The sequence below is a fragment of the Cebus imitator genome, unplaced genomic scaffold, assembly GCF_001604975.1.
Source record: "Cebus imitator isolate Cc_AM_T3 unplaced genomic scaffold, Cebus_imitator-1.0 Scaffold15, whole genome shotgun sequence".
Classification (NCBI taxonomy): Eukaryota; Metazoa; Chordata; class Mammalia; order Primates; family Cebidae; genus Cebus; species Cebus imitator.
This window is the reverse complement of record NW_016107330.1, coordinates 6,351,005-6,366,796: the sequence shown is the minus strand read 5'-3', so window position 1 is coordinate 6,366,796 and position 15,792 is coordinate 6,351,005. Positions and strand designations below refer to the sequence as shown.

General features: G+C 41.2%; 1 protein-coding gene across 5 annotated transcripts in view; it reads right to left on the bottom strand.

Moving 5' to 3' along the window:
- Nucleotides 1–1,803: 1,803 nt before the first annotated feature.
- The window catches only part of DDI2 (DNA damage inducible 1 homolog 2), a 56,129-nt gene continuing 42,140 nt past the window's right edge, over nt 1,804–15,792 (bottom strand). For 2 of the 5 annotated variants that reach the window (XM_017505036.2, XM_037730019.1), the window contains one exon: nt 8,557–11,003. In XM_017505036.2, coding sequence (XP_017360525.1) covers nt 9,130–11,003 — 1,874 coding nt within the window. In that variant the 3' untranslated portion in view covers nt 8,557–9,129. Of the gene's footprint in view, nt 11,004–14,429; nt 14,494–15,792 lie in introns of those variants that run through there. The other 3 variants (XM_017505052.2, XM_017505043.1, XR_001818132.2) reach the window with 3 other exon arrangements.

Genomic DNA, 15,792 nt, shown 5'->3' with positions numbered 1-15,792 from the left:
CTCTTTTCCAAGTCTTCAGACAACCCTCGGGTCCCCACACTTGCACAGAACAGTAAGCTAGCTAGGAAGGCTGTGCCAACTCCCAAGAGCAGACTCAATGCCTACTCAGATGGGGCTATGCACAATGGGCAAGGGAGCTCCTTCCAAACTAGGTAATCAGGATTTTTAATAAACTCCTTCACAATGTCTGTTCAGCATGATTTCTAATTGTTGGGGCCAATGATGGCTTCATTTCCCACTTCCCTTTCCAATTGGGATTTGCTGCAACAGCTATTCTATGCCAGCTCTATCACTGTGTATGGGGTAGAAACAGGTAATTTATCTCCAAGTTCAGAGTTTGCCAGACCTTAAGGGGCCATAATCAAGACCTGATAAAAGACAGGGCATCAGGAGACTCTGGACTTTGAGGTCAATGGAATGCCTGGTTGGGATTTGGGGCCATGTCCTTTAGTGAAAAGGTATGTGTGGTCTCTGTGTCAGGCGATATTGGAGGACGGCTAGCCGGCCATCCAACGGTACTCATCTGCCTCGACATATATTTCATAGCTCCCCTTGCAGTGTGGTATGGCCATGTGGCTGAGTTCCAGCCAGTGAATGTGGACAGAGAAGTTATGTACACCACTTTCAGGCCTGGTACATAAAACCCCTTTCCCTGGTATACCAGTCGAACACTGACGTCCAAGGCAATCATCTTGGAACCTCCATGTTGAAAATGGCAGAATCCTGGTAGCCTAGAACTCTGACTGGCTGACTGATTGCATGGGGCAAAGCCCTTCCCTCACGTCAGTCTGTTAGATGATGCACCTGACTTCTGGAAATTCCATTTAGCATCCTGAAATCCCTTAAGTGATATAATCAATACTAGCTCACATCCCATGAGCATTTACTTTGTGCCAGATATTCTTCTAAGCACTTTATATGTATTAGCTCATTTAAGCCCCATAATCTTTTTTTTTTTTTTTTTTTTTTTTGTTTCACTCATGTTACCCAGGCTGGAGTGCAATGGCGCGATCTCGGCTCACCGCAACCTCCGCCTCCTGGGTTCAGTTAAAGAGACAGGGTTTCACCATGCTGGCCAGGCTAGTCTTGAACTCCTGTCCTCAGGTGATTCGCCCACCTCAGCCTCTCAAAGTGCTGGGATTACAGGCGTGAGACACCGTGCCCGGCCAAGCCGCATAATCTCTGATGGTCCCCATTTTACAGGTGAGGAAACTCAAGCACAGAAAGGTTAGGTGACTTACCCAGTCATAAGCTAGTAAGTGGCAAAGGTCAAACCCCAGCAGCCTAGCTCTAGTGTCTAGTCTTAGCTACCAAACTCTATTGCTATTATTATTATAATTGAGACAGGGTCTTGCTGTTGCCTAGGCTGGAGTGCAGTGGCATGATCTCAGCTCAGTGCAACCTCCGCTTCCTGGGCTCAAGCAATCCTCTCACCTCAGCCTCCTGAGTAGTGGGGACCACAGGTGCGTGCCACTATGCCCAGCTTTTTTATTTTTAGTAGAGATGGGGTTTCGCCTTGGTGGTCAGGCTGATCTTGAAGTGATCCGCCCATCTTGGCCTCCCAAAGTGCTGGGATTACACGTGTGAGCCATCACGCCTGACCCAAAAGGCACACCTTTTACACCAACAGAGCTGTCCTGCAGTAGTCATCTGGATGTTAACAGCTCTGAGATGCCCACTTCTTCTGGGTTCAGGTACACGCCATAAGTTACAGTCTGGGTATCAGTTATTTAAAGGGGCAGGGAGACAGAGACAAAGACAAAAGTAACCACCTTAATTTAAAAGAAATTGATCAAACAGAAGTCTTATGATAAAAACTTTATTGTCTTAAATATCAAATGTTTTACACACCACTTTTTCTTCAGAAAGTTCCTATTAAAAAAAAATAAAATAAAGTGTTTCAATTATTTAGGGCTGACTTACATTTCAGTATGTGACAAAAATTCAAACCCAAATGCATCTAGTTCACTCAGTTTCAGACGGGTCCTATGTTCAGCCCCTAAACGAATGGCACAATGCCACCAATTTTGGGATTCCTGAGTTTGGTTCCCTTAAGTTCTCAGAGTTTTCCCAACTCTCAAAACCAAAGCATCATGGGAGTGACAGGGCACCAGCAAGACTTTCTGCCAGTCAGCCTAGTTCTTTTAAGATGCAGTAGTCTCAAAGCTTAAAGAAGTCAGAAAATCTTGCAATACAAGAGCAACTGCAAGAACATATAAAGAGGGAAAAGAAAAGACGGGGTTTCTATTTGCTAAGATTTGCCAAATATGGCTACAAAACTGGTAAACAAATCTTTCTTGAGTGCAAAGTCCCTTAGCCCAACTTGCCATGAAGATGAGATTTGGAATAAAAATGAACAAATCAATTTTTGTTGTAGGTACAAAGCAAAAAAATAAAATTCAATGAATATATTCAATTGCTCTGAGTTTAACACTAGAACTATTTAAAAAGGATGATCAGGGGATAGAATGGAAATCTAGTAATTCAAATAGGAAGGTCCTGGGTGGCATAAACCCAGAAAGCTGTGAAGATTCAGGAAAGGAAAAAGAAGTCTGGTCAGCATCAGGTAATCTCAGACAGAAGGAATCAGGAAACAAACGAATCTGACTGCCTCTGGCGGGAAATACAGGTCTACCATTTTTAGGCCACAGACTCATTCATTCAGGGTTGTGTGTAAAACCAATGCTCGTAAACAAGAGAACTTCCCATCAGAAATGCATGTTCCTAGGAAAAAAAATACTGCAGCATGCCCCATCCCCAAATTAGCTAATGAAAACCTTCTTACAGAACACATTTAAAGAAACCTAGTTCTGCATAAATTATCATAATTTTGTATTTCATGCCCCATGACCCCAATCTTTCATAGCTGGCTTAATGTTTTCAGGTAAAAGAAACATTCTCTAACCCCCATGCCCTTGAACCATTTTTTTTTTTTTTAGCAGATTTCATTCCATAAGATGGTGCCCTAAAACTTGTCAGCTGTATCCTTTCACGTTCTACAGCCTCAGAAGGTCTAGATGGCCAATCATTAATATATAACTGATAAACCTTTGAGAACATTTTCTACTTATAAACCTCAAAAGTCTCTAGAAGCCATGATCTAGAAATTCTACCTGCATGCTTTAGGATTACAACATATATGTAGCATTTAAAATAACGGGTTAAAAAATGTCCCTTTGATGAAGCTGTCCCGTAGACAGGTTTGGTAGAGCCTCAAATGCCCCTGTCACTCCTGTCCACCAATCCCAGCCATCGCTCGTTACATTTTCTGCTCTAGATTCCCGTTTTCACAAGTTGCACCCAGCTGCTTTAAAATAGCACATCCTGCAGAACCCTCTGCTACGTCCCGCTTGCCCAGATGGTCAGTATTCCGGAGCAGCCGTGCTCACAAAGGGATGCGAGGCGGCTGCTGCAGCACACTCCGTGTTTCTGCCCTGCATGTGAGGAGACCTGATGGAAGGACTGACTGTCACTGGTGCATGTTTGGGATTATCTTCCATTTATTTGTTGCATTTCTTTCCTGCCCGTCCCCCCTCTCCTCCAGCATTATAAATGATCTTAGTAACTGACCTCCTCAGGCATTTACACAGCTTACATTTTTTGTTGGTTTCTCGGATTCCATTTTTTAAAATATATGTTTTTGAGAGTCTCACTCTGTCACCCATGCCGGAGTGCAGTGGCGTAATCTTGGCTGACTGCAACCTCCACTTCCCAGGTTCAAGTGATGCTTCTCCCTCAGCCTCCTGAATAGCTGGGAATACAGGCACGTGCCATCACGCCTGGCTAATGGTTGTGTTTTTAGTAGAGACGGGGTTTCACCATATTGGCCACGCTGGTCTCTAACTCCTGACCTCATGATCCACCCGCCTTGGCCTCCCAAAGTGCTGGGATTACAGGCGTGAGCCACCACGCTCGGTCTAAAAAAAGGTTTTTAAAGAGCTGTTTTAGGCCCACAGCATCTGATTCCATTGTATGCCTGATTTTCCAGTCTGCTCTGAAGTGGAACCAAGTAACTCTACTATGACTTTTAAAATAAATGCATGCTAACAGGCAAAAATAGATGTTGCTTTTGAAGCTAAAATTTGTTTCATGTCTCCCTTCTAGATTGAAAGCTTCACAAGGGCAGGGTTCCAATCTGCTTTAGTTACCCCTGAAACCCCAGAGTTCACCGGTGCCTGGCACACAGGCACTCAATATTTCATGAATGAATCAAAGTAGCAAGGAATTCTTGTTCAAGACTCATGTTGCATTGCCTTCAAGAGTGCCAATTTCCTTTCAAATATGTAAGATTTTCTTCAACCTTTCTCTCCCTTAACCAGCACAACACTGATAGTATAACAAAGAACATAAATATCTAAAAACTGGTTTTGGTGATGCAAAAATCCCTATTATAATCCTTACACTAAGGAAGCCTAATGATTTGATGCAGGATAATTCTGAATCAACTCAGTCAAGGTGAGCCTGAGGACCACTCTGTGTGCCCCCCATCTCCAGGAGAGCTATTTTCAAACTTTCCCCCTAATACTCCTTTTATTCCCCACCGAAATGTGATGCCTCTGCTATTCAGAGAAACTAAGGCACAAAAGAAAATCAAGCACATCGAAGGTTCACTCCTAAGTTCTTTAGTTCATTCAATGAACTCCTAGTAACACCTACTGAGGGATCACTAGGGTAGAAAACTTGAACCATGATTTTACATTTCCAGATCTCAAGGACAGACTTTGAATTTACTTTGTTGTTAAGACGAATTAGCAATTCTAGAAAAAAAAAAAAAAAAAAAAAAAAAGCTCTTTTTAATTTCTGTACCTCCTAACACTAAAGATAACATTCATCTTTTCATCTTCTAGGAAGGGAAACTCTTGATAATTCAGTCTTTCTAGGTCAGCCACAGGCTACACTAAGTCACCAAATCCGAAGGAGAAATTTGGCTTTTTGGTGAGTATTTGTGCTAGAGAACAGTAGAATGCATAATCTATCTGGTCATCTTTTCTTGGGACACACTGCCAGTGACAACAGGTTTGAAACACGCAGCAGTTCAATCATCCTGCTCACCCTCACCACAGGTGGCAAACAGGTAGGAAAAGGCCATTGCAATGCCCTGCAGCTCTTCTGGCCGATGACTTGCAAGGCTGTTTGCTATATATATATACATATATGTATGTGGCAGGATAAAAGCCACCATAAGTGAAGAGTATGTCTGTAGATATAAAAATTGCTTGCTTTTAAATCTATATAAAATTAACTATATTTGTCAATCACCATATGTATATGCTAGCTTACACATATATATATAGACATGAGCTTAAAAGTTAACCTAAATTTTTATGGCTTTCACTGGAGATAGAAAACTATAGTAAGACAACCAGCAGATTCCACATTAACTGGTTATCATAAAATCAGTGACACAAAGCCTTGTATTCCATTTCTATGTACCCTCTTGCTAGAGACATGCTTTGGGAAAAAAAAAAAAAAAAACACAGGGTTGCATCTCCCATGAGTGCATATGGAGACAGGGAGCTCTAGAACATATGGGCTGCAAGGCAGAAGAGTTTTAACACATGCACTCACCATCTCTCCAGCTTCCTTTGCCAAGCAACTTTTTTTTGACAGTTTCACTCTTGTTGCCCAGGCTGGAGTGCAATGGCCTGATCTCGGCTCACTGCAACCTCTACCTCCTGGGTTCAAGCCATTCTCCTGCCTCAGCCCACAGTAGCGGGGATTACAGGCATGCGCCACCATGCTCGGCAAATTTTGTATTTTTAGTAGAGATGGGGTTTCTCCATGTTGGTCAGGCTGATCTCAAACTCCCGACCTCAGGTGATCCGCCCACCTCAGCCTCCCAAAGTGCGGGAATTACAGGCGTGAATCACTGCACTCGGCTGCAACTGGTTATCTTTATGTGTTAATAGTTGAAGCCCAAACTGTGGGATGAAGGCTACTGGCTGTCTGGAGCCCTGAACAGGTACGAGTGGAAATAATTCTTAACAGCATCAATCAGCAAAATCTATAACCTATGTAAAGCTGCGGTCTGGTTTCCAAGCACATCCTTCTGCTCAGGAACCAACTTCAGGGCAACGGCACAAAGTACACAGGAAAATCTTCTCTCTTTGGTGAAGAAACAGACCACTCTTGGAGGTAAGTGCTGACCGCAGAACTGCCCGATACTGGTTATGGTAAAGGAGCTGTCCAGTGAAGGTGCCCATTACTGGCTATTACTGTTGGCAACCAGAATTCACAAGGATTTGATGGTATTCTTAGAAGTTACTGCAGTTTCTGCATTTTTGGAGCTCTTAATGGAATAAAAACTGACAATGAAGGTTCACTATTGTAATGCTCCTTAACACTCTGCATTCTAGGGCTGCTACGTTTAAATCATCCAAAATATTAATAGTGTCAACAGTTTTTTTTTTTTTTTTTTTTTTGAGATGGAGTCTCACTCTGCCATCCGGGCTGGAGTGCCATGGCACAATCTTGGCACACCGTAACCTCCATCTCCGGGGTTCAGGCAATTCTCCTGCCTCAGCCTCCCAAGAAGCTGGGACTACAGGTATGCGCCACTAAGCCTGATTCATTTTTTTTGTATTTTTAGTAGGGACGAGGTGTCACTGTGTTGGCCAAACAGCTTAATTTTTATAAAAATGATGGGCAAGATTTTAAAAATCAAAAGCAATTATTAATTGGGCATTATGTAGTCCCAGCTACTCAGAAGGTTGAGGTGGAAGAATCGATTGAGCCCCAGAGTTTGAGTCCAGCCTGGGCAACACTGCAAGATCCTATCTCAAAAATGATGGAAGGGATAAAGGATATTTGGCAAGTGGGTTAAGCTCATTCAAAGTATTCCCAACAAGAATTCGTGTACAACTATAGATCTATTCCTAAAAATAAATATACATATACATACGCAAAAAGCTATCCTAATGAAATATTTTCCAGACTATTATATATTCCACCTAGAACTGTTTCCCAAATCTCCACACTGAATTGTGTGCCAAGGTTCATTCTGCTTACATGGAAGGCCCTTAGGAGGAGTCTATTGTTACCAGTAAGTCCCCCCATCCTTCCCACCCCATGTTCCAAAGAGTTACAAGCTTAGAATACATTCTCAAACCACCACCCATAAAGCAAATACAGGGTCCCATTGCATTGCTACTGGATTTTGCATCAATCATAGCACCAACTATTTAATTACAATCACAGCTTTAAGTCAGTTGACAGAATCCTATAAGCAGTTTCCTAGTGCATCGTACATCTTTGGTGTAGGGTAGGCGAAAGGGTCTACAATGTGCAGCTGTCTAGAAGAACATCTTAAAGACAACCTCGCTAACCTGCTATTCTGAGCGCCCTCTGAAAAGCAGTAAACTACAACTCCTTCTGTCAACCACTTCCTAATCACACAAAGGATCATGGTGAATCTACGTGACTTGCCGTCCCAACACTAAAGTCTTATACATACAAACATTATAGCAAAAGGAAAGGAAGAAGTTGGATGGGGTAGAAAAAAATGTCTCTAAGTGCCCCTAAATTAAAATTTCAAAAACTCCTGAGATATGAGCCTCCATTTTGATTGTGCTCAATGACTTAAAATTTGATGAAACGAATAAGCTTACAAAGAGTCAGACTTCAGACAAAATCATTTAACACTAAATTGAGAAATCACTCTTTCGAAGCTTCTGTTTCAAATATGTTACAAACTATAATCTAGAATTAGAAATTATGAATCTCAAAATTCTTTTCAATAAAACAAAGATTTCAGATTCCTGCCAGGTACCCAAGAGAACAGTTTATTTTCCAGGAAAGAATTATCTAAAACCTATCCAGTAGGATTATTGCACAGTGGGGCCCACAGGACAATGATTTCCAAGGGCTAGTCCTTATATAAAAAAAGGCCACAATAAATACATCTATATATTATGCCCCACTCTAACTTGACATGGTAAACACAAATATGATGAATTTTGCTTGAAAAAGAAACTCCTGAGGAAAGAAAAGGATGGAAAACTCTCCCAAGGCCACTTAAGTCAGAAACTGTAATTACTATTTCCACTGCCACAAAGGACACTGTTCAAATAGACTGACCATTCCAAGCACCAAGATTAACTAGTGACAAGGTTATCACACTTCAGTATTTCACTCAGATCACAGCTCACATTGAGCTTTTGAAGAACTTCCTAGTAGAAGATGAGTCTAGAAAGGAAATAAGCTGCTGGCAATCAACCCATTCCTGAACTTAAGTCCTCATTAGTCATTAAGGGTTGAGGTGTTATCAGTGAGATGCTAGCAAACCCAAACTCTAGCAAATTCCAGTGTTTAGGCCATTATTTTTCTCTCACAGTTCTTGACATCTGCAAATGGAATTATGGTTGTTCTGTTCTTTTAAAAATCTGGGTAGCACCATGTTTCACTCTAGCTCCCCCACAGTATCCCATCCAATGTAATAAGGATTCATGGCAATCCATGCAGCAGCCTGCGATGCACAAAGCAGCCCAAGACCGAAACCCTCCTGCTCACCCTATTAAAATGTCAAGTCCTAAGCACACAAATAAAAACATACCACTCTAGGATATGATATTCAATTATTCTCCAATTTCCTCTTATAATTAATAAATCATAATACACAGAGCACTGGGTAGAATTCCAAACACCAAACTATGTGGTCAAAAATTTCAAAATTGACAACTGAGCCAGCAAGCCATACCTTGCCATCAGCAAAGACACAGTCACAGTGTGGAGAGTTCATCTGTTTTTAGCTGCATGGGTAGTGAGATTTCTCATGGCTTCTGCTTTTCAAAGCATTCATTCTCGTTCTAAAACAGTATGCTATACACAAAACTATCCATTTTATTCCAGAATACATCTTAATGAGAATAAAAAGCTTTTGTTTGCACATACTGCCAATACATTAAAAAAGGCCTAAATTTTAACAAGTAGGATAGACAAATTCATCAGACAAAAGATCATAAATTACTTTGGCCGAAAAAAATCTTTAAAAAAAAATCTGGCTCAACATTCTGCTTGCAGATTTCTACATATACTGTATACGTGGTGAGTGTGTATGTGTGTGTATATAGAGAGAGCTTTCATTTTTTTTTTTAAAGGGAATGGAGAACGGTCTAGCCCACTTTCCCATAGTCATGTAGGAACTACAATGTTTTTTGCTAGCAAAACAAGAAGTGCAAGGTCTGCATTTCCACCAACTCGATGCAAAGCCCCAAGAGCTTCCTGTAAAGTAAAGCCGGCACGGAGAATCCGGTCAATATCTGTGGCAGGAAAAATGCATGGTGGAAGAATGGAAGGACTTGATGACGGATGGCTGGTAGGTGGTTCATATTCAGGAAACGGCCTCGAAGCTTCAGGACAGACATTTTCTCTGGCTTCAGGCCTGTCTGCTATTGAATTCTGTATGGCCTGACCTAAGTCTTTAACCAATATGAAATTGGACGACAAAGACTTAGTTTGCTCAGAAGTCTGATTGAGTGCATCCTCCTCACCTGATAAAAGTTTGGGTGAAATTTCTACACCTAAGGTGCAGTGTAACTGATTAGATGTTTTAGCTGAGGTTATAGTGATAGAATTGTTCTCGTTTATGGATTCCCTAGATTTGGGGACACCATCCTTATCAGTTGACAGACCATCACCATTTTCTACAGCTTCTATTCCAGTGACAGATGAAGTACTTGTTAATTTTTCTGTCTTCACTGATACAGATATGGCCTGATGAAAGGAGACTTGTGGACATTGTTCCTTCTGGGTAAGCTGTTCATTTTGGGTCCATCTTTCAGAAAGGTCTTTAATACTGGTTTGACCCTCAGCTACGGTTTCTGATTGATATATTACTTCTTCAGATGTATTTTCTGAAGCTGGTTTACTGCTAACAACCAGAAGTTCATGAAGTTCTTTCAAGGCTGCTGTTACAGATGAACAAGAATCTTCTGCTGACTCCACAGAGGGCTGACAACTGCCACAGAGACCTGGAGAGGAGGAGTAATGGCCATATTCTTCATTTGTTCCAGATATTTCAACATTAGTTTCTGCGGGCTGTAAATCCTGAGTGGAAATGGAATCATTCAAAATTTCAGATGAAGGGATTGGATGTTTGGATGTTTCTACTTCCATCAAGGGATTATCTAAAGTGAGATCCAATGCACCAATGTTCTTGACACTGGCATTCTGCCTGCCTGTTGAATTAAGCACAGTAACTGGGGACTGTTCAGCTACATCTATTTCCATAAGTGTTTCTGAATTTGAGCAGCCGCTGCATCCTGAAGGTGGAATACTTTTCTTCGTACTCGGAGGCTCCACATTCTGTGGGAGCCCATTTCCTTTCCTCATAGCTTTCAAATCAACAATTTTGTGTTGATTCTGTCGCCTTTCTTCAGGAAGCTCATGGTCCCCTATGTTACAAAGATATTCTCGGTCGTGTAAAGTGTTTTGTTGTGCAACCTCATCCTGTTCATTCCCTGGTTCTTCGTGCTGCTGAAGGCCATTCACTTGACTCACGTTCTGATTTTCTGGATGCCAATCCTTTTCACCTAGAAACATCTGTGGTTCATGCATCCTAGTAGTTGTGACAGATAAACTAGCTTCCTGTCTTGTATGGAGATGAAATCTGAGGCCCTGGGTGCTTCTTTCAGCAAATTTCTCCAGATTACCTGCAACAGTTGTTTCTTCGGAGGAATTCTGCAAAGGCATAGCTGGACTCTGGTCGGTCGGAGCATGGTCTGCTGAAGAAGCATGATCAGAATGATCTTGTAAAGAAAGATGTTCTTTCTTTTTAGAGTTTATCTGGAATTTAGCTGAAGCCTCCAAAGCTTTCACAGCTTTAGGTTCAATGCTATCTGGGTCACTGGGCTTGACAGGGCAGACAGAAGCAGAGACAGAGCGAGCAAGACTCGTAGGATTAGCAATCTCAGGACTCTGTCCTGAAGAACAGGCTGGATGGTTAAACCCATCTGAAGTTGGTAATGATGACATTCCCAGTGAGGTAGATTCTTTACCGCTTTTCTCTATATGGAACACAGGGGAAAGGAAAAAGATTAATTAGAAGGTAACTAATGGCACTAAATTATCAGAGGATACAAATCTAAATGAAGGGCCTCAAACTCTTATACAAATGGAAATGATTTTAAAATTATTTTCTCATTGTAATAGGCAATTTGACATCACAGCATCAGAATAAGAGGTAGACATGTTCTTAATAAAATACGCATACTATAAATTCAACATGATAAAGTACCATCAATATGCTTCACATAATGGCTGGGTTAGTGCTCAGGACTGAAGGACATTTATGTTTCTTTATTCCTTGGTCTAGTCAAGTCTAAAATAGTTTCTGCAACTGTATTTTTTTAAACACTTGTCTTAAAACCACCTGGGATGTTTGTGAAATATGCAGACTCTAGGGTACCATACTTGGGAGTAATTCCAGGAATCTGCATTTTTTTTTTTTTTTTTCTATTTTTTATTTATGAGATGGAGTCTCCCTCTGTTGCCCAGGCTGGAGTGCAATGGCACGATCTTGGCTCACCACAACCTCCACCTCCCGGGTTCAAGCTATTCTCCTGCCTCAGCCTCCCAAGTAGCTGGAAATACAGGCATGCGCCACCACGCCCAGCTAATTTTGTATTTTTAGTAGAGACAGAGTTTCACCATATTGGTCAGCTGGTCTTGAACTCCTGACCTTGTGATCCACCGCTCCTGGCCGGAATGTGCATTTTCAGTAAGCTCCTTGGATGATTCTTAAGGACATTACAAATTGTGAGAATCTTCGCACCATAATGATTCTCATGCTAATGCACTTTTCTTGTTTCAAATGTGAACAGAGAGGTTACAAAAGAGAAGTCTAAAACCAAGTATACTTGGACAGAGAGGGAATTATAAAGAGAAATAAGAAATTACATAATGCTTAGGGACAGAGAAGCAAATTTCTATTTTATTTCTAGCCAAGCTTCCCCAAAATCATGGTAAAACTCGGTGAGCATCTAACTCAGAGAACAAAAGTAAACTAATGATCAGCAGATCATAATCATCATCCTACCAAATAATACAACTTTAAACTTATAAAGGCTTAAAAGTTATTTTTATTACATTAATAGTGTGCAGCTATGTTAAGAATACTTAGTATTTTAAGGAAAGGGGAATGTGGAGGGAGTGGTCCATGAATAGTTTTTCAATAGGCAATAACTATTTAGATTCATTGCCACTTCATGACCACCCAAACAAGATGGCAGTCTAAAACACTAGCTCAGTGTAAGCATCATAATGGGATCACTAAACATCAGTTCCAACTCTTCTTTTCCCACTGATCCAGTTAAAAATTGACCTCTATGCATGTAATTTTAAGATCTTTAATTAAAAATCAAAAGGGGCCAGGTGCAGTGGCTCACACCTGTAATCCCAGCATTTTGGAAGGCTAAGGCAGGTGATCACTTGAGGTCAGGAGTTTGAGACCAGCCTGGCCAACATGGTGAAACCCCATCTTTACTAAAAACACAGAAATTAGCTGGGTGTGGTGGCAGGTGCCTGTAATCCCAGATACTCGGGAGGCTGAGGTGGGAGAATCACTTGAACTCACGAGTGAGAGGTTGCAGTGAACTGAGATTGCACCACTATACTCCAGCCTGGGTGACAGAGTGAGACTTCATCAAAATAAGATAATAAACAAAAATCAAAAGGCCAGTATAAAAAAATGACTTTAGGCTGGGTAGCTCATGCCTGTAATCCCAGCACTTTGGGAAGCTGAGGCAGGAGGGTCACCTGAGGTCAGGAGTTCGAGACCAGCCTGACCAACATGGAGAAACCCTGTATCTACTAAAAATACAAAATCAGCCAGGCGAGGTGGTGCTTGCCTGTAATCCCAGTTACTTGGGAGGCTGAGACAGGAGAATCGCTTGAACCTGGGAGGCAAAGGTTGCGGTGAGCCGAGATCGCGCCATTGTACTCCAGCCTGGGCATCAAGAGCGAAACTCTGTCTCCAAAAAAAAAGACTTCAAAATTCAAAATGCAGTCATCTATTATTAGGGCAGATGCAACTCAAATGCTCAGTACTAAACATTAACATCCAAAATGGGGGCTTGATCTTAAAAAGAAGCAATGCGGTTATATTCAAATGGCTTTAAATCATTCTCATAAACTACTGGTCAGCAGCATGAGAGGAGGAAGCACTGTTTCAGGAAGCTATTGACTTCCTATGAAACAATGTTACCTTACTTATTATACTATAGGGGTAAGCAGGAAAAATGCACTTATCTCAGTTTAAGCTATATCCATTAGAGTCTAGAAACAGTTATTAGTTTTTTAAATTTTATTTTCATACTACCAGATGTCTAAAAGTTATTAGTTTTATTTATCAGTCCTTAAGGCTGACTCTGGAAGAGGCTTAATTTGGAATTAATGTTAACAGAAGCAATGCACTGCAGTGAAGTATCCATGTAAGCAACATAGAGAGGTATGGTAACGGCTTTCTGGTATTCTTGTGTTAGTTATAAACAAGTGAGGTCAAGGTGAACACAGCCTTGATGGATTATGTACTCACTAAGAAAGTAACATATAGTCCTCCTGTAGCTGAGGTCAGTATCACTGGACTAAGTCCTAAATGTAGGGGAGGACTGGGTCAGTTTACAGAATGATAGAAGAGGATGAGGACAGTAGATATTAAGAATAATTAAACTATGCCTGTTTTAAACCCATCCTTACAAGAAAAAGAAAAAGGAAAGAAAGAAGACAAATTAAATGCTATGTATCTAATTCCAACCAGTTTGCTATAAAGTCCTATGGTGATGGTTTAAAAGACCATCTTTCCTCCTCTTGGTAAGTCAACCAATGTACTCAGGCTGATGTTTACCATATTTATATCAGAGAAAATGAAAGCAGGGTGCTTCCTGAAAATCTGTCAGGCCAGGGACAGAAGGAAAAACAAAGCCTTAGGCTCCTGTTGTTGTTCAGTCACCCCTGACAAATCCCCTAACCTAAGTTTCCATTTCTTCTTCAAAAGAATTAAAATTTCTAATCCTCTATAACTCCAGGTAGTTTTGTGCAGTAATGTAAAAAAACAGCTTTCAGTTTTTCAGAGGAAAGGGACTTATGAAACCCACAAAGGCATAGTTATCTCCAACAACAAAGTGTTGTGATGCCAACATTCTTGATGTGATATTTGTAGTAGCCAAGATGTGGTAGGTATAAAAGACACTGCTTTTACTGGGATTTTTTCCTTCTTGGATGGTTCTAATAATGAATAAACTGTTAAACAGGAATTTATGTTACATATGCATGTATGCATGCCAAAATACAAATGCATATAGGCTACTTGTAACCAGATTCAACAAGATGAAATGGTGAATGGCAGATGCTAACTCCCCAAACTGCTGCAGATACAGACTTTCAGATCACAGATGACAACTGGATGGAAGGCTTAACATGGTGTCTATAAATACCTGGTCTGGGGGCCCACTCCAGCTGCAGTACAAACACACTACATGCATCATGGCTTCTGACGCTCTGTGTGAATTAGGAAACAGACAAGCAAACTTGGGTTAACAATGCAAACCACACAGCATGCAGGGTTATAGTCTCTGTTCTTTTGCCATCTTTGAAATCAGGAACTGGTAGATTCGAAGTTGAGGTATGTTTCTGTAGTTTAGACATCCAAAATATTTGTTGGTTGCTTTAATTCTCTAACAATACACACAGCAATGTGTTAATTTCAACACATTTTTAACAGATCTTGGAAGGAAATTAATTTTACATATCTACACATAGAGAATTCATGGGCAAACGTGAGACAGGTGAAGAAAGTAGATCCATCTGATGGAATTACATGATAAAAAAATCTTCTTATGGAGTAAAGGTGAGTGAACATATCTTACAGTCCCTTTCCAAATTTCTTTCTTAGTTGAGATTCAATTTTAGAGAAAAACAAACCATCTTAAATTCTATCCTAGTTTTAGTTTATCTTCTTTATCTTTTATTCAGTTTTTAAATAATACATCGGGCTGGGCACAGTGACTGTGGCCTGCAATCCCAACACTTTGGGAGATCCAGGAGGGAGGATCACTTGAGGTCAGGAGTTTGAAACCAGCTGGGGCAACATAGTGGGACTCCATCCCTACTATTAAAAAGAAATTAGGGCCAGGAGTGGTGGCTCACGCCTGTAATTCCAACACTTTGGGAGGCCAAGGCCAGTGGATCACAAGGTCAAGAGATCGAGACCATCCTGCCAACATGGTAAAAACCCATCTCTACTAAAAATACAAAAATTAGCCGGGCATGTTGGCAGATGCCTGTAGTCCCAGCTACTTGGGAGGCTGAGGCAGGAGAATTGCTTGAACCTGGGAGGTGGAGGCTGCAGTGAGCAGAGATCGTGCTACTGCACTACAGCCTGGCAACAGAGCGAGACTCCGTCTCAAAAAATAAGTAAATAAATAAATTAAAAAAAAGTTTTTTAATAGGCAATGTATCAGCTAGAGTTCCTACTGTGAATTTTTTTCAGTTAATGTAAAAGATAAAGATACTAGGCCAGGCACGGTTGCTCATGCCTGTAATCCCTGCACTTTGGGAGGCCGAGGTGGGCGGATCACGAGGTCAGGAGATAAGACCATCCTGGCCAACATGGTGAAACCCCATCTCTACTAAAAATGCAAAAATTAGCTGGGTGTGGTGGTGCATGCCTGTAGTCCCAGCTACCTGGGAAGCTGAGGCAGGGAATCACTTGAACCCGGGAGGCAGAGGTTGCAGTGAGCCGAAATCCAGCCACTGCACTCAAGCCTGGTGACAGAGCAAGACTCTGTCTCAAAAAAA